This window comes from Hippichthys cyanospilos, chromosome 4 (genome assembly GCF_059441005.1).
Source record: "Hippichthys cyanospilos isolate Australia breed blue-spotted pipefish chromosome 4, RoL_Hcya_1.0, whole genome shotgun sequence".
NCBI classification, from domain to species: domain Eukaryota; kingdom Metazoa; phylum Chordata; class Actinopteri; order Syngnathiformes; family Syngnathidae; genus Hippichthys; species Hippichthys cyanospilos.
Genome location: NC_142372.1, coordinates 13,952,856 through 13,972,536, shown reverse-complemented (window position 1 = coordinate 13,972,536; position 19,681 = coordinate 13,952,856). Strand labels below are relative to the sequence as shown.

The following is a 19,681-nucleotide window of genomic DNA, read 5'->3' as shown; positions in this document are numbered from 1 at the left end:
GGCAGGCCTGTTTTGTATGTACAGTGCAGTGCCTTTGAGCATGCAGAAAAGTCAAGTCAAGAAATTTGATTTACTTCTATTAAACATTGTTAGATCGCGTGTGTGTGTGTGTGCTTGTGTGTGTGTGTGTGTGTGTGCGTGTGTGTGTGCATGTGTGTGTGTGTGTGTGTGTGAGCGCGCGCGCGCGCTTTCTGAAGCCTACTGACTTGCATCATCTTTTAGAGCAGAGCTGCCACATTCAATATGGCGAAACCGCTGTCGTCCCAGAAACGAGCCAACCCTTCTCGACACTGAGATATTACGTCGCAACTACGCACGAGTCCCATCCAATCAAATGTCAGATGGTGGGCGTGGCTTTCTTGCGGTCCATCTGCCTCCAAAGTTGCTGCCTCGCTCACTACTGCTTCCTCACTTTCGCTCACATGCTGACGGAGAAAGAGTATCCGTACGTGACCCAGCTGACTTCTTTTAAACACGCCTCGTCTCGATTGTGGATATTTATTCACCTCTTTCTCTTTTTGTATCAGGCTTGTAGTGTGAAGTAGCCGTTTTGGTGGGTTTCCTGCCCCCACCTTGATTGAGTGTGTATAGATATTTATATATATATGTGTGTGTGAGTGTGTATGTGAGAGAAGAAGAGGAGCAGAATGATCGCAGCCCAACTATTAGCCTACTACTTCACGGAACTCAAGGATGACCAGGTTAAAAAGGCGAGTGCTCCATTTTGTCTTACTTCATCCCGGTAGTGATGTTTTGTAAGTGTCACTTACAGTTGTTCTGATGGCTTGGTTACCTGGCAGCGTGCTTACGTGACGCAAAAAGGAGTGACTCCGGAGTCTAGACACCGGTGGTTCCTTGTTGATTTTAAGAGGTGTGGTGGAGAAGGAGATGAGAGGAAATGAAATGAAAGATGAAAGGACAAACGACCACACAGAGGAAACCGAGCAAAAAAAGTTGGTGCTCGAGGATCAGAAGCCGTTTCAGCATTTAATCCATATCCTTGATATCCATCTTAAAATCATTTTAGTAATACATTATTGGCCGTCGTCCAAATTAGGAGAATGGATCACTATTAAAATGCCCTACTCCTAACTTTTTCGAGTAGTATTATTACGTGCGTAACCGTAGTTAAAGATATTGAATACTACTTGCTGAAATGGCTTTGTTGAGGTGATGTTTTTCACATTTGCCATGAATCCAACTATTTTAATCATAGGATTATGTACAGTGCAAGTCAATGCTACGGCATTGCATCATCTGGTATTTCCCACTTGTTTAGGTCCCAACTCTTCTGTAACTTCCCTGTTCCAGAGTGATTTGACGTCAGTAGGGCAGGGTTGGCCCACATACACACCTACTGGGTGTTTTTATTGATAACAGTGTAATATTCGTTGCATTACTTTATCATTTTCTTCAACGGTAGAGGCTGAAAGGTTCCATCGGGGTGGCAAGGGTGAGACCATAACTCATATTGGCGACAATAAATTAATATACAGTACACTCCCATCCATCCACCCCTTGACAGAACTAGTAAAACCATTTAAATTAACTAAATAATGGTCAATTAAAAACCTAAATATATTTATATGCATTACTTTATTCTTAAGAATAATTGGCTCATTTATTCACTTAAAAAATAAAAAAAAGCCCTTGAGCACAAACATTTGCCCACCCCTGTGACTAGGGTTGAGTTGACTTTTTTCCTACTTCCCCACTGTGCAACCCCCCAATTTAAGTTCCTGCTGAAATGTGACTGAGCCTGTTTTTGTTGGCCTCAAGGTACCTTTTCAAGAAACCTGTGTCTCGTCCATAAAAGTTTCTTCCAAAACTTGACCTGATCGTGTTGCCAGAAAACCAGCATACATCTCATGTTACATTAGGCAACAAATTTGTGTTTTGCTGTTCAGAACAAATGTATTCAGATTTTCCTCCCCACATGTGCTCCATGATTCTCACATGAAGCCGGGGGCCCCTTTAAGTCGCTCACTGATGATGTCATCAGCTTTCTTTTAGTCACGCTTCCTTTTTAAACGGAGGAAAGTTTAGGCCTGCCATGGTTCCTCCCCGTAACCACACTTTCTTTGTGTATGCGTGTGTTTTTGCTGTTATCGAACTGGGGCCTGCGGTGATAAAAAGACATTAACAGCACTGGGGATCTAATGCAATGTAGCGCATCACCCCCCTCCCTCCCTCCCTCCTTCCCTGCTGTCCTCTATCGGCCTCCCTGAAATAGGCCAGCTTTGAGCCATGTGACTGTAAGCACTGCGCAGAAGACTTACACACACTCTTGCAAGACTGCAGCCAGGTGTTCTGTTGTGTGTAGCTCCTGACCCAAGGAATTGTTTTAAGTGACCCTTTTGCGAAACACACTAGCCCAAACATGCTAATCTGTTGTCACTGTGTGCCTGAAACAAACTGCATCCGCAGCATTCAGTGGGCTGTGAATGTTGTCTATTTTGGGAAAATTATTTTTGTTTTTAACAACGAAGACAGACCAAACATTATGAACATTTCAGTGTACACCTAAAGGACGAGGCTCGAGCTAGAGCTTTTTAGCATCCAGCCCACCGCATGCCCTTGACGACACATTGTTGGCATTGTTGAATGTGTGTGTTTCCTCGTGACCCGCGCAAGATGCTGAGCTAGAACAGAGGACAGTAGTTTTCCATATGTCCGCTTGCGTGTGCACACATCCAAAGACCCTAGCGTCAGGTTTCAGAGCTTCCCCAAGCAAGTCTGTGACAAGGGGAGCAGGTCATTGTTAGCAGATAGAGTATGCGTGAAGAAAGGTGGGCTAGTGAAGGGGAAGGAAAAGGAGAAGAATTTCCAGAGAGCATGGCCGTTCTCTTCAAATGAAGTCAAAGTTGAAAAGATGTGTGTTAAAGGTGTGTTGAGGGGAAAAAAAATTACACACCACTTGGCATTTACCTTTCCCTCCTGAAGCCCTGCCACTCCATTTGCAAGACATAAATAACGTAAAGCACTGATAAATAATCATTAAGTATTTTCCATGAAAAGAGGTAAAAAAAAAAAAGTTTACTGCTCAACAGGTTAACGCCGTATTATTATTTCTGCTTTGTTTTCATTGAGAGATTTACTACCAATGTGAATTTGCCGCAATAACAACATTTAGCAAACTTTAGGGACTAGTTGTAATTTACAATGACCAAACTGGGAAGGAGTCCATATGTTGATTTATGTTCTGATGAATTTGGTCTTAATTTGAAATTAAAAATACATTGGTTCTTTCACTAACATGAAATGCTAACGCCAATGTGTGGCAGAGAAAATACTTCAATGCAAATCTGACTGTACAGTGTGATCCAAGAATCTTTTAAAGGGACAGTGTGTAAGATTTAGACCGTTTTTCATTAAAAAGTCGTAAATGATTGTAAATTTCAAAAACTTGGAAATGAATGTAATCTTAATGACCAATGGTGTGTTTTAAATATAATACTTGATTGATTGATTGATTGATTGATTGATTGATTGATTGATTGATTGATTGATTGATTGATTGATTGATTGATTGATTGATTGATTGATTGATTGATTGACTTCTCCGGGGTCGGCCATGTTTGTTATAGCTATGAACAATGGTAAATGCAGCACCTGCAGCACCCCCTGCTGTCTGTAATGAAAAATGGTCTGAATCTTACACACTATTCCTTTAAGATCTCATATAAATTGAACAATGAATGGGTGGTAAGATGGAAGTGGTGTCATTTTGAAGCTGAATACATTCAGTTTTTAAAAAGAAATATTTCAATGATTTATTTTAGGTCCACTAACGGCGTTCACTTAACCGGAAAAGTCATTTCACGTCCTTGAATTTACAAAAACTGAATGATGTGAGAGTTTGTAGCTTGACTCAAGATTCAGCTTTTATTTGTATTTTTTTTTTTTTTTTATGCAGTTCCCTTGAACAACTCAGATTCAGAGCTGTGTCATGATTTTCTGCTGCAAAGTCACCAGTATGACATAACTGCTGCGTCGTCTCACATCTTGCTGCATGGGCTAAACCTGTCGTGCCACTATTGGAAGCGAAAAACGTAAACAATACCTACTCACAATTAAGGTCAAACTGTTCGACTAAAGACACATCCTCTTAAATCCAACTTCCTTACGACGTATTCAAAATTGAAAAAGGAGCATGCTGTTATCGTGACAAGGTCATTAATATAAAAAGACAAAGACAGGTTGAGTGAAAAGGCAGTGTATCCCTCAAGGTTGAACCTGTCCATTCTGCAATGCTGACTGAAAAAATCACAATAGAACCTCACCCAAGCTTGCTACTTATCAGTGCTATTTGCTTGCTGTGATTTTGTGATTTTCTGAAAATTAACTTACATTTCTGTCATATTTTTATATTTTTTTAAATGAATTTTTTGTCTATTTTACAAAGAGACACTTTTTTTAAAGCAATCATGTACATGCCATTTTTCTAATAGCATGCTGCTGTTCAGTATATTATAGTGATTGCACAGGAAATGTTTTAACTATAAAGAAATAAAAGAAAACGAAAATTTAGTGTAATTGGATTGAACTGAGTCGAGATTTTCACCGAGCTGTCACGGTTCAAAGATCATCAAATGTATTATACTATTCTCTCTCTCTAGTGTTAACGATAGTTTATATTGTGTTCATTAAATATACATTCATACAGTAAATATGTGCAGGACCCTTTTTAATTCCTTTTTAAATGACACGTTTGGCGTAATTATCCTGTACTATTTTAAATGCAATTTCATTTACCGTAACTTGATAGACATCTTGTAAAGGTAGGCGGTGCATATGCAATGATTTTGTCAAGCTCCATTAAAATGTGCAGTTGTGAATGTTAATTCTTCAAATTGCTAAAAATAAATCTGAATCACCCCGAAACACTAAACACCTCAAAATAGTGCCAGTCAGGTTGCTCACTCTTTATTTGCACAATTTATAGTATCTACCAACATATCATATGCAATTTCATTTTTGGAACTTTTATATGAACTGGTAGAATATGATGGGATCTGCTTCTGTGTCTGCAATGAGCCTAATTTTACTGCTTAGGAAAAGAAAAAAAAAAAACCTTCTAAAATTTAATATTGCCCAGAAATGGTCTGCGAGGTTAACTGTTTTATAGGTAAATGATCATTTCCACTTTATTGACTGAATTCTAATCTGTCTGTTTTATACTAGGGTTATACTATTTCAATTATTATTCCCATCCCCAAAGTTAGCCTGCATTTTTTTTTTTTTTTTTTTTACAAATGATGAGTTGGGTTTTTCCAAAATAAGAGGATGTAGAATTTTGAGGAGAACTCGCATTCAAGACTCTCGCAAAATATTTGTGTTTTATAATTGGCAAAATACACCAAAACGACAAATTAAATGTTAGCCAAATATGTCTTTTATTCCCTTGAAGCGGAATCTTCAAGGTGTCCTTTGTATATTTGATACACACAATTCAGTCTATTCCTGCCCAGTCAAATTCACTCTCTTTAATAAGTCTCTCATAACCACAAGTACACTGTAATAACATTGTTACACAAAGACAAGATGCTTCCAGGAAATATGACCATGTAAAAAAGAAATGAAAGCAAATAACACTTGGACTAACTTACATTTATCCTTTTTGGATCGATTGTTGCTGAAGTACTCCAATCTAAAACAGAAGAAGAGAAATATAAAGTGAATGATATTAAGTAAGATGAGTGCCTGTTCAGGCTGACGTGACACAATCACGGTTTGTTGGACACCACAAATAGGCACGGGTAGTGTGTCAACACTGTGAGAAGTTTTCAGCCAGTCTCGAAACGTGAAGTGCATCCGGGTCGCAAGATTCGCAGCAATGACGTCGCCTAAAAAAATGTGGCAATATTCACAAGTACAATAAGGTGATGTCATTCACTTCCTTTTTGTAAGAGGACAGTGTGGTAATGATTGAGCAGTATCATTTGTGTAACAGTTGAGATGATTTTAGCATGTAGGTGTGGAATTAATTGCAAAGTCATTAGCAGATCCAGTAAATCTGGATCCTCTTATAAAAAATAAAATAAAATCATAACTCGTATCTGCATATGAGACTAGATTTTTGAGGTTTGGCTGTACAAACAATCACTGTGGTTTTGACTTTCATTACACTTATTTTTTTGTTTTGTTTAGATGATGGTGAAACCTTTACCTATCAATTTTTTACGTCCACTGAGGCCTATATCAAGTTTATATACGTGGATTAAGTGTTTTGAGGATTTTTATTGCAGTTCTACTAAAGTGTTTACTCATGATGGTCCAGATTTACGGCTTGCATGTACCATGCTTAAGATTGAATTTCTTTTATTTTTATGATGCGCAGATGTTTTTTTAAAGGTTCCCCTTACATTCAGTATATTATTAAAAAAAATACTGCAAGAAACAAGTGTAAAAAATCCTGATTTGTGTCTCATAAGCAAAATCGTCCGTCCATCCGTCCGTCCATCCATCCATCCATCCATCCATCCATCCATCCATCCATCCATCCATCCATCCGTCCATCCATCCATTCATTCATTCATTTATTTCTGGATGATCATGATGATGCAATTTTGGTAAGTACGGTATGTCTAGAGTATGTATAGAGAAAAAATGCAATCTGAAAGGACAATAATAGAGTATATACCTGAAATTTGTCTTTTTTTTTTTTTTTTTAAAGAAATTCTGAGGCACCAGTACTTAAATACTTAAATGAATAATGTGTAAAGCATCTTTGGGTGCCCTGAGAAGCTCTATAAAAAAATTATGTATTGTTATCATCATGCTTCATGGACATATTTCTCACAGTCTTGTATAAAGTCTCTTCACAAATAATGCATAAAGCAGAAGTTAACTAAAATATTGGTGTATCATTAAATTACTAGATTAATTTCTCCTGAGATGTGCCTGAGAGGCTAGCATTTCAATGATCTCACGGTAAATCTTCTATGTTTAAAAACAAAATAAAGTATTGACTTTGGAATCGAATATCAGTCGACTGACCTTAGATTAATGGTGGCTTTTGTTTGTCTTGTCAGATTGACAAGTACTTGTACTCCATGCGCTTCTCTGATGAGACGCTACTGGACATCATGCAGCGCTTCCGCATGGAGATGGTCAAAGGGTTGAGCCGCGACACCTACACCACGTCATCTCTAAAGATGCTGCCGACATTTGTGCGCTCCATCCCCGACGGCACGGGTGAGTGTTACAGTTTAACAAAATGTTCCCCTTAGTTTGAATTTGAAAGTCCATCATGAATGTCCTCCCTTGTGCTGCCATTAGTCAACTGATGACTTGCACAAGTAAATGATGTGTGTTTCTTGCCATCTCTCACCACGTGCTACACCGTAAGATGAGGCTTTGCTCTTTGAAATCTTTAAAAAGAACTGGAGCGTACTTCATTTGCGGTTTGGAGTATGTTCTGCATCTTTGCAAAGCAGAAAGAACGGACTGTTCAGTGCGGTGAATACGTAGAAAATAACATCGAAAGAAAAGATCAGAACTTTGAGAGATCTGTAAAAATGGAGATTGGATACCGTTTTAGTCTGTTGCTGTTTTATCTAGTCTTAAAGCCATAAAACTGTTGCTGTAAACTGCTGTTCTAAGTCATATATTCTAAAGTGACTATTCAAACATTCCACACCTTATTGTAAAAAGCTGTTTTATACTGACTCATAGTAATGTCCTGGAATCGTATCTCCTCAATCTTTTACTCATCCCTTCTTCTGTGTCAACCTTTCTCTGGTTTCCTACAGAGAAAGGTGACTTTATCGCCTTGGATTTAGGAGGAAGTGCCTTCAGAATCCTTCGCGTCAAAGTCAGTCACGAAAAGAAGCAGACAGTTCAGATGGAGAGTCAGATCTACGACACTCCAGAGGACATCATGCACGGGAGTGGCGCTAGAGTGAGTTGACGCACAAGAACAAACACGCGCGTGCGCGCGCGCGCATGCAGACACCTTTATTTATACCACCGCTTTGTTTCAGCTGTTTGACCATGTGGCTGAGTGTCTGGGTGACTTCATGGACAAACACAACATTAAAGACAAGAAGCTGCCAGTTGGTTTCACTTTCTCCTTTCCTTGCCAGCAAACCAAACTAGATGAGGTAAAACTAGGTTTTAAGCACCTGACAATGATGTAGTCAGTGGTACTTGTAAACTATGAGGTAGGTGCAACTTGTTTGACAGACTTGCTTGGCCTGTTCGCAGAGCACTCTGATAACGTGGACGAAGCGCTTCAAGGCGAGCGGCGTGGAGGGCATGGACGTCGTCAAGCTGCTCAACAAAGCCATCGAACAACGAGGAGTAAGTCATGTCATTATCCTGGATGCAATTCAGCAGCGTCTAAGGGCCAGGGGCCGCCATTATTAAAGTCCTCTCTGTTTCTTTAGGACTATGAAGCTGACATCATGGCTGTGGTGAACGATACCGTGGGAACTATGATGACGTGTGGCTTCGACGACCAACGCTGCGAAGTCGGAATCATCATCGGTATTCACAGTGTGGCCACGTTGGAGCTGAGTGCTTTCAAGAATTTCATAATCATTATATTTCTTTCAGGAACTGGCACCAACGCGTGCTACATGGAGGAGCTGCGTCACATCGACCTGGTGGAGGGCGACGAAGGCAGGATGTGCGTCAACACTGAGTGGGGGGCCTTTGGAGACGACGGCTTTTTGGAGGACATTCGAACTGAGTTTGATCGAGAGATTGACCGAGGCTCTTTGAACCCCGGCAAACAGCTGTACGTCGCTTTGGCCCGCTTATGCCGCTATTATCTTTATAATGCAACATAACCTTACATTTGTATGCTCTTTAACCACTTATGAGGCTTATACATTGTTATATAAATATATCTAACACTATGGGCAAAAATATGTGCTTCTACAGGAGTAAAAACAGAACATAAATGCTCTCTTGGATGGCTCATCATAGCGTCATAGAAATTGAATGGTTATCCAATGATGTAAATATTTTTTCGCAACTAGCCCCTATTCAACGTAAAGTATTTTTGGATAGTTAGAAAAGAGTGCTGTGCCACCCATTTCTGGTTCATAAAATTTTGGAACCACAATTGTCGTGATATTCCCAGGCCTATTTCTCTCAGCAGCTCCAGAAGATGGATTGCGTAATATCTGTTTTATTTCAGGCTCATCTGCTGGAAAAAAGTGTCATGTAATGACACCGTGTATTGTAAACCCTTTTTTTTTTTTTGCGAAAGAGTCATTATAACATGGTTAAGCAATCGTCCTTTAAATTTGCACTTATTTGAAAAGAAAAAAATGTAATCTTCCTGTCTCGGCATTAAGAAGCGTTAAATCAGGTTTGTCGATACCTGGAGAAACCCGTTAAAATCTCATGCACCCTGTGAAGTGCCTTCACGTACCTCCTGTGGTACTGTCATTAGATAACCGCTGTTCTAAAGGCATAGAAGATGTATTTATCAAATTCCAACAATATATTCAAAGGGTTGTGCATTTTATAACTTTTAAAAAAGGATCACAAATGTTCAGTCAATAGTTGTTCTGATTGGTGGGAATATTGTATCGCACAAATGTTATTGCTGGTCATCCTTCACTATGAAGAATAAAATAGATATATTCATACGGGTCTTACATGTACATTCAGTATGAATATTTAAGATTCAAGATTCAGATCAATTCAAGTAATGGATCAAGACCAACCCGTGTGATCAGTAGATTAATAACGCAAATGTTTTCTTACTACAATTTGTTACTGCAGGTTTGAGAAGATGGTTAGCGGAATGTACATGGGCGAGCTGGTTCGTCTCATTCTGGTCAAGATGGCAAGGGAGGGTCTGCTGTTTGAAGGAAGGATCACCGCTGAGCTGCTCACTAAAGGGAAGATTGAAACCAAGCATGTGTCCGCCATTGAGAAGTAAGTTGCTTTTATAGCAGCAAACGTGTTGTTTTTTTAACCGCAACATCTCCCTGAAATGACGCTTCCCTTGTCTTGAGCTGAAAAATTCGGGACACCCTGCTTTATTGGATTACAACAAAGTGTCGCTCTTTCTGTCTACGTCTTGTTTAGGAGTAAGGAGGGATTAACCAAGACCAAAGAGATTTTAACCAGACTTGGTGTGGAGCCCTCCGACGATGACTGCACTGCCGTTCAACATGTGGGTATTGTTGCCAAAATACACGCTAGAGGACTGCTTCCTGGAATGGAGACTAGCCTATTTCTGCCGCCACTTTACAACCTATTCTGGCTATGTTAGCTCAATTGTAGACCACTGTAACGCCATCACTTTGAAAGCACGACTGAAATGTCTGTGTTTCGATGCGTTAGACATGATTGCTTAATCCAGGGTGAACCGACCCCACTTATTGCACCAGATCAACTGGGATGGATTCCAGTTTTGCATTATCCCTTTGATAAAAGGATGTGAGGATGTTCTAATGTGTTTTCTCCTCCCTCATCCGCTCCATTTAGGTTTGCACCATTGTGTCTCTCCGCTCTGCCAACCTGATAGCGGCACTGCTAGCGGGAATCCTCAGGAGGCTCAAGGAGAACAAAGGTGTGGCCCGACTGCGCACCACTGTTGGCATTGACGGATCTCTCTACAAGATGCATCCACAGTGAGTCATGGATACATGCAGTTATTTACTCTACAATCACCAACTCAATTCTGGAGACACTATACAGTAAATGTTCCTTGCACAGAATGTCTCTTTAAGATTTAAGTCTATTGTCAATAATACACTCAAAAGTATTTGTAGTATCTGCACATCGTACCAACTGGCCTTTTAAAAGCCCCGTATCATTATAATACAGTTAAATATATGCATGTCTCTTTAAGTTTTATTGATGGAATCTTACCTTTGATACATTTGTGATTTAATTTCCTCTGGAAACCACTACTCATAACAACAGATCTGCAAATTTATTGTCATTGTCACAAGCTATTTTTACCTGTTCTGGTGGGGCTGATGCTGAGAGCGTAGAATAAGCAAGGAATTCTTAGAATTGCATCACTGAAAGAAAATAACACTTCAGAAGTGTTTAGGGTAAGAAATAACATTGTAACATGGTTAAAAGCTCCAAAATTTGATTGCCCACTGTCACTGTCACATAATGACGTCCCAAATGTATAAACACCACAGCCACAAAAAACAAAAGGTTATGTTTGAACTCCACAATGATGACCTCTCTACCGCAGGTATGCCCGTCGTCTTCATAAGGCGGTCCGTCGGCTGGTCCCCGACTCTGATGTGAGGTTCCTCCTGTCAGAGAGCGGAAGTGGAAAAGGAGCCGCCATGGTGACAGCTGTAGCCTACAGACTCGCAGAGCAGTCGAGACAAATCGCACAAACTCTGTCAGAGTTTCACCTGACGACCGAACAGCTGCTGGAGGTGAGGAAAAATGCATGAAAGAGCAATTGTATGGTGTGTGTGGAAGTAAAGCAATGTAGCACTAATGAAGGTGTCGTATGTTTTTCCAGGTAAAGATGCGAATGAGGATTGAGATGCAAAATGGTCTTTCGAAGGCCACGCAAGAGACTGCCACAGTCAAAATGTTGCCGACGTTTGTGTGCAGCACTCCAGACGGAACAGGTTAGACGCTGGTTTTTTTTTTTTAGGACTACTAGTTTCATAGGTAGGAGGCAAAAATCGGGTTAATTCAACATGGCAGTCTGATTCATTTTATCAGCAATTGTGTTACTTTTCTGCTTGTTGTGTTCAAAAGCAGGTTTTGGAGTGTATTTTGCAACAATAATGATAACAATATTAACTCGTTTACTCCCCTTGACTGCAATAGATGTCAAAGATTCATTTATACCAGGGTTGTCCTGATCTGATATAGATATGATATCTGTCTGATATCATCCCAAAAAAACTATCAGATTATATCAGTCTATAGCCAAGATCTCAAATATTAGCACCCCTGAGACCCAGCCTAATTCTTTTGCGTCCACTGTGGTGGACATTTGTTTTTTATCTTAATCTTTTAACTCATTGGAGCTCCCCTACTAAGTCCTAGTTTATCACCAGAGGACATCCTTGGCCTGTCCATTGCTGTCTCATTTTTGGGTTTGATGCAATTAACTGCAAAACGGACAAAACAGTGGACACAAATAAATAGGCTGCATCTCCGGTGAATATATAAGATGAAAATTTTTGTATTAAATGGCTCATCTTCTCCCTTCTAACATTTCCAACTAAAAACCAAATAAAAGCATTGTTGTCCCGTCAAATGGCGGAACATATCTTTGCTGATGTAGTTAGTGATTAAAAGTGAGTTCAACCAGCACAAAACTTGGCTCAGGTTTAGAGCCTTTTTGGCTTCTCAAAACAACCCTACAAATAATGGAGAATGCCTTTTTTTGCCACTTCCCTGGGAAGCAGAATTACAAATTTTAACAGGGAGAAAGTTTCAGTGATGAGGGAGTGCAGTGTGTAACTGAATGTATTCTCAACCTAAACACTTACAGTAAAATAAAAACGTTCACTGTTTCTAATGTTCTAACCTCTAAACCAGTGCAGTTTGGCATTTGACACTTAGACAACATTTTACTTGAGATAACAGCCTTACACCAAGGTCAAGCCTTGGAACAGCAGGAGCAAAAGGAGAAGGCGCTATCTTTAGCTAAATGATCTATGCCATGTCACGGTGTACTTTCACACACATTGTGCCCAGGCTTTCATATAAACAATAGTCTGCAATGAGACAGCTTCCTTACCCCATAATCTGTTGTTGATATGGTGTACAGTAAATTCCTTTTTTGAATACTTAGATGTTCCCATTCTTAAAACAAAACATAACATATAAATGGTTTGCTAATGCTAATACAAGACAAAAACATGCATTTTAAGAATGACTTGCAGATTATTTTGTCAATGTGTTTCTGTCTGACTGCAGAAAATGGTGATTTCCTGGCTTTGGATTTAGGAGGAACCAACTTTAGAGTACTAATGGTCAAAATTCGTTCTGGGAAGAGGAGAACAGTGGAGATGCACAACAAAATTTACGCTATTCCTCTAGAAGTGATGCAAGGAACAGGAGAAGAGGTGATCTTAACATCCAACTCAAACGTTCATGCGTTATGTCATGTCAAACACATAGGGGGCAGCACATAACCATGACAAAATTGAAAAGGGTTGGCGATAAGATCGCCTGCTTGGAATGTTTTTTAGAATCAGTGGTGACTTTTGTGAATGCTTTCTACTCTTGTTTAACTTTAAAACAAAGTTGGTTTTCACTTTTTTTGCATGAGCACACTTAATTTCAAACTGTGCTCTGTCTAGAGTATTTCCTATGCCTGCAAATGAATAGTGTATTATATGTTACTTCCAACTCAAACTCTCATAAGCATAAAACCTGCATTTTTTTTTTTAACTAAATGTCCACATCTCAATATAACGTTTGAACCTTTGAGTTACTTTGTTCAGTGAAATGCAAAACAACACATTTAACAGGGTCGTGGTTCTTTTTCCGCACCTCCAGACTGCCCGAGGCGGCGCTAATGTCGTTTTAAATGATGACATCATGGCTTCTCTAAAGTTTTGTGCGTCAAAAAGAACAACATCATTTTCCATGCGTGTCATATCTTTCCTCTTTCAGCTGTTTGATCACATTGTACATTGTATAAGTGACTTCCTGGACTACATGGGGATGAAGAATACTCGTCTTCCTCTGGGCTTCACCTTCTCGTTTCCCTGCCTTCAGACCAGCCTGGATGCTGTAAATACCTGTCTGTTTGTAATTGTCTCAACACGTGCAGGATGATGGCATTTTCTGAGCGTGTTTACACGTGTGTATTATAAAGGGCATCCTGGTGACTTGGACCAAAGGGTTCAAGGCGACAGACTGTGAAGGAGAAGATGTGGTGGGGCTTTTGAGAGAGGCTATTAAAAGACGAGAGGTAAATGTAAATTCTAAATGTACGGGGAAAGACGTTATCGAATTGACCATAGGAGTTACGTACAGCCTTGCCGCTTCAATTAATGACCTTGTATCTATGTAACTATTTGCGATATTTTTTCCAAAGGAATTCGATCTGGATGTTGTGGCTGTCGTCAATGACACGGTCGGCACCATGATGACGTGCGCGTACGAGGAGCCCACCTGTGAGGTCGGGCTCATCGCTGGTCAGTTTAATTTTCAATGAATGCATGCTCAATGCGGTGTGCCAAAACAATAACATAACGCCTTCATTTCTGCGTGTAGGCACAGGCAGTAATGCGTGTTACATGGAAGAGTTGAGGAATATAGAGATGGTGGAGTCTGACGTTGGACGGATGTGTGTCAACATGGAATGGGGAGCCTTTGGTGATAACGGATGCCTAGACGACATCAGGACCGATTATGACTGTGCTGTAGATGACTTTTCTCTCAATCCAGGAAAACAGCGGTAAAATAGATGCGTGTACACTTCCTTGCTGCCGTTTCACAGTGCTTCATTATTTGAATAACATTTATTTTGGTTCGTTGAGATACAAGTGCCCTATCTTTTGGCTGTGTTTTTTTTTTGTTTTGCTTTGATGGGATAAAGATATGGATGACCGAAAGTGCTAAAGTTAAATAAATAAATGTTAAATAATTAAATACAAGTGCCATTAGTTAGTAGTTAGTTAATTAATTACTTAAATATGGAAATAAATCAATGCTTCCTTCAATGAATCGTTAATCAAAATGATTATGTGTAATAAAAAAAGGATGTATTTATTTCTCTGTTTAATTCATGATTTCATGGTCCACTGTTGCGGTGTTTCATGAATTAATTTTATCTGTCAAACTCGCTTGTCAAAGTTGGTGGGCGGGGCCAAAGTCTGTTAAGCTCAAATCTTGTCCAATCTTGTCCACTTATGGCCTGAAGTGGTTAGAAACCCGTCAGCTATGATGACAGCGAACCTTCATGAGCTTTCAAGAGTTACGTAGAGATATTTTAGATCTGCAGAAAATAATTTTATACAATTTTAAGTAAACACATTTATTGAAGTTGCTGAAGTTATGTCCGCACTTTCTGATCAACGACATTGACCCAAGAGTGACCAAAGTACTCCTTGTTGAGAGCAGAGTAACTAATTAGGTGGTAAGACCAACCCATCAAACTTTGATTATTTTTTTGTATGCCATATTTATTTAATTAATGAAACATTTAATAGACTAACAGCACATGTAACAGTGTTGATTTATTTAATTCCTTTTTTAATCTATTCATTAAACATTTGTTTAATTATTGAAAGATTTATTTTATTCATAAAACATTTAAATAATTAATGACAATTTTATAGCATTATTTAGTAGTATATTCATTTATTTAATTTGCATTTTCCTATAAATTTATCCTTTGATAAAAATATGCAGCCAAAGCTGTTTAATTTTAATATAATTATTGTTGTCATACTTATTTTTCTGTCATATTAATAGGGTTATTTTTCTTGATAAACATGTTTTACATATATTTGGCAGTAAACATAGGAGCAATTACTTTCTCAAATCTTTTTGACTATGATGCCAGTGCCACCATGCTATTTTTGGGCAACTTCACCTATTCCCCTTTGCAGCTCCTCTCAAATTCCCATCAGCTTGGATGGAGAAGTTGTTGTCAGAGAGATACCGAAATGTAAATAGGATTCAAGTAGGGCTCTTCCTGAGTCAAGCAATAAAATCATAGCTTTACACCTTTTGAGGGGAAAATATTATCCATTTGATCCGCTTGTAACATCACAAATGATCAAGTTATATAATGTGCAGCTTTAAACATGATTTCTTTTGTGTGGTTGTACACTCCAGATACGAGAAAATGTGCAGTGGTATGTACCTGGGCGAAATAGTACGGAACATCTTAATAGATTTGACCAAGAGGGGCTTCCTCTTCAGAGGGCAGATTTCAGAGACGCTCAAGACCAGAGGCATCTTTGAAACAAAGTTCCTCTCTCAGATTGAGAGGTAAGAAACCACCTCAATATAATCCTTTGCAATTTAGCAACATACTCGACTAGATGATGTTATTACTGGGGGTGGGCATATTTACGCATTCACTACTAGCCGAGTCAAAATGGATTTTTGGATTTACATACGGCAGTGATTGAGTTAACATATTCATTGTCAGGCTAGTAAAATAGATCTTTGACATCTATAGTCATCCATTGGAGTGAAGGGTTAATTAATCATTTGATCTTTTGGTAGAATTGGATTTCTGTGGAATCATTTGTTGATTATTCATGCCCTTAAGTACTTAATGGGAACTGCAGTGCAGTATTTAAATGCATCCAGCCGAACTTTTGACTCAGTATTAACTGCAGATGCGCACATACTGTATATAGAGTACTTATTGTTTCTTTGTTTTGGTGATCAAATTGTTTGTTAAATAGGAATTTGGGTATGTAAATGTTTTCTCCTAATCCTCCTGAACACAATATTGGAAAATAACAAAAGTTTTGATGTAATATTCATTTACTTTTGTCGAATGCCCATTCTAGTTATCTGAGCATTGGTCAAGTATATTAAAAAAAAACAACAATATTTGTCTCTCTTCAGTGACAGATTGGCATTGCTTCAAGTGAGGTCCATCTTGCAACACTTGGGACTGGACAGCACCTGTGATGACAGTATCATTGTCAAAAAGGTATGTCACACCAGATTCAAGGTGTTTCAAGGTCCCCAAGACTCAGTCATCAATCCATTACCATTACAAATTTAAAAGGTATTTCAACATTGCGTTGCTACTGGGGATGTGACAACATCTCGCCAGATTAGGACGCCAAGAGATTTTTTTCATCCTGTACAGCACAAGATGCTTTTTTTGTTGGCTGCTTTTTGTCAATAGAGTATTACGGGAGAATACATTGCTTGTTACTGCTCAAACAGGAAAATGCCGCCAATTGTGGTCAAGACTTGAAAATATACGCGATTGGCAATAGAGTATTACAGGAGAATACATTTGCTTGTTACTGTTCTAACAGGAAAACGCGGCCAATTGCGGTCGACACTTCAAAATATACGCGACCATACCGAAAATTGTCTGTATGAATATGAATGCTTGTATTGTGACACCAAAGTTTTTTTTTTAAAGGCTGTTCCTGGAAAGCAGGTTATAACACAGAACCTGTTTGCTATGGGAAAGTTACGAGTTGCAACTCCATATAAACAACACATCTGTGTCCTATCTTTTTTGCAATCTGCTCAGTAAAAGTAACATTTAAAAACTATTTTTTTGCAAAAATCTTGTCTCGTGGAGTTTGTGTCTTGTCCACTCCTAAATGCAACCATTTCCACTTTCACATCCTTATTACAAGAGTTTGATTACAGAGGGTTATCAAAGCAAACTCTTGAACCTAATCAAATCTGAGCTGTGGTTCGAGAAAAAAAAATGCAGTCAGTGCACGTTTGTGAAGAAATCTGAAACTTACAAAACATTTGCACAACTGTGTTTTGTGAAAAAAAAAAACTTTGCATGTGACTATCAGGGATTCTCACAAGGAATTGAATATAACTTTGCGTGACAAGTGTTGCAATAAAGATAAAGTGCATTGTCGCTGTTGTTGTACAGGTTTGTGAAGCAGTGTCACGTCGAGCCGCTCAGCTTTGTGGTGCAGGAATGGCGGCAGTAGTTGATAAGATCAGGGAAAACCGTGGATTGGAGTACTTGAATGTCACCGTAGGGGTGGATGGTACGCTCTACAAACTGCATCCACAGTAAGTTGCATGATTATTCAATACAGAAATATTCCATGCCTCATCAAATGCACACAAATCTGTCACGGGGTGACATGCGGAAGAGTTACGGATAATGCTTTATGACCTGATAAATAACAAAATGGTGAAGAACAAAATGTCGTATATTTTAATGCCCTCTTTTTTTAATCAATAAATGATGAATTTCAATGAGATCTAGGCTTGATTAAGGTGTAATTTACCAGTATCATAGCAAGGTCGAACGCCTATATTTTAAATACTGTAAGGATTTAATCATACCCTGCTTTTTGCAACAGAATACATGAATCTTTCTGTCCGAAATTTGCCACTGAACAACATCCCAACTAATTATCTGGTCTGCACAGCTTCTCTCGGATCATGCACCAAACCGTCAAGGAACTGGCCCCACACTGCCATGTCAACTTCCTGCTGTCGGAGGACGGCAGCGGCAAAGGGGCAGCGCTGATCACAGCTGTGGGTGTCCGGTTGAGACAAGAAATCAACAACTAATAACTGTCACACTCCGGCGCCTCCTCTTGACTTCCAACTGGTCCCTCACTGCTTGCCCCACTCTTCTGTCCCACACTCCAGGAACTGCTTTAGTGTGTCCAGGTTAAGTAGCACAATCATCATATTAAAACATGTAGAAAGCTGTATAAGAGCAAAGCGCATTTAAGTGCTGTAACATAAGCCAGCAAATTTGCTCTGTGGTGTGTAACGTTGCCACCCTCAGGATTTTTTAAGTAATTGCAAGGTGTCGCCTGTGGTACAACGTCTAACTGCAGTTGCCATGGCACATTAATGGTCTTCCATGATGAGAAGTTGCTGCAGGGTCGTTAAAATATTTTTTGTCGGCTGAACGTGTCTGCACAAACAACACAGAAAGGGAAATTTGTTGTTGGTTTAAAGCTTTTAAGATGTTATTCTGGTATACAATATATTTGACATGTAGTGTTTATTTATTCTATTTTTATATCTACAGTAGATTAAATGCCGCAGCAATCATATGCGCACACACAAATGAGAGCTGTTATTTCTAATCAGCTCAGTCCTGTAAACATGACCATGGAACATCCAATCTCTTCTTGGGTGACACATGAACATGCTTGTGCTCCTCCTATTCTTTTATTTTCTGTTTTCTTGTCATCTACTGTAAATTATGTCCAAAAAACGGCTGATTTGTATAAATTCTGGTGGGTTTCTATCTATGCAGCATTAATCCATCTGTTAGTTAGCAATGTGTGTGAGGTGCTGTCACTGGTGCCAGTCGGAACACCACTGGCCCAAATCTGAAGAACATTACACTCGCTGAAAGTTTAAGATGATATGAAAAATTATGCTGAGGCTTTTAAATGTTCTCACTCATTAAATGATAAATGCTCTTAAAATCTCAGGAGGAAGGTATTTAAATGATCAATTAAGTTGTATTCATGAATTTTTTGCTTTAAAGTAAAAGTGATTGCTTATGCATGTGTTGGATATCATCAAAGTTGACTTGTGAGGTCCTACAGGGCTCCTTGGATATGCATGTGTTGGATATCATCAAAGTTCACTCGTGATGTCCCTCAGGGCTCCATCCTAGGTACATAGTGATTTGGAGCTTGAAATACTACAATATTAGCAAATCCACCTGTACTCCCAGACACACTATTGTCTCTAAAAGAACAGTTTGTGAACTTTTTTTGTGTTCCAGATGGGGTTTTGGAAAAACATGTGCCGCATCCCAAAGATAAAAAAAATAAACCAAAATAGATTATGTGACATTGTCGGGTACTATACATCTTTTTTTAATACATACACGAAGAAGCTGCTAGTGTTGTGAAGCAGTTAAAATCAGATTCATATGAGAAAGAGAACCTAAAACCAATTCTTGTTTCTCTTTCAATAATCACTCCCATCATCCTTCAGTATTTATCACATAAACACTTTAATTGTTGTGCTGTAGCTGTCCAACACTGTCACTCTATCAATAAAATCAAATCAGTATCAATGATTATCGAGCTGCCATTTGTTTTGTTTT

At 39.0% G+C, this 19,681-nt stretch overlaps 1 protein-coding gene across 1 annotated transcript; it reads left to right on the top strand.

The window, feature by feature from the left end:
* The first annotated feature begins 413 nt into the window (after positions 1–413).
* Positions 414–19,655, top strand: LOC148424684 (hexokinase-1-like). The gene is made up of 21 exons (XM_088414136.1): positions 414–710; positions 7,035–7,197; positions 7,755–7,903; positions 7,986–8,105; positions 8,209–8,304; positions 8,391–8,490; positions 8,560–8,743; positions 9,742–9,897; positions 10,051–10,138; positions 10,453–10,598; positions 11,180–11,372; positions 11,462–11,573; positions 12,880–13,028; positions 13,582–13,701; positions 13,787–13,882; positions 14,009–14,108; positions 14,188–14,371; positions 15,757–15,912; positions 16,504–16,591; positions 17,516–17,661; positions 18,027–19,655. Exons 1-21 carry the CDS (start codon positions 648–650, stop codon positions 18,169–18,171), a joined length of 2,754 nt encoding a protein of 917 aa, XP_088270262.1. The 5' UTR covers positions 414–647; the 3' UTR covers positions 18,172–19,655.
* The last annotated feature ends 26 nt before the right edge of the window (positions 19,656–19,681 follow it).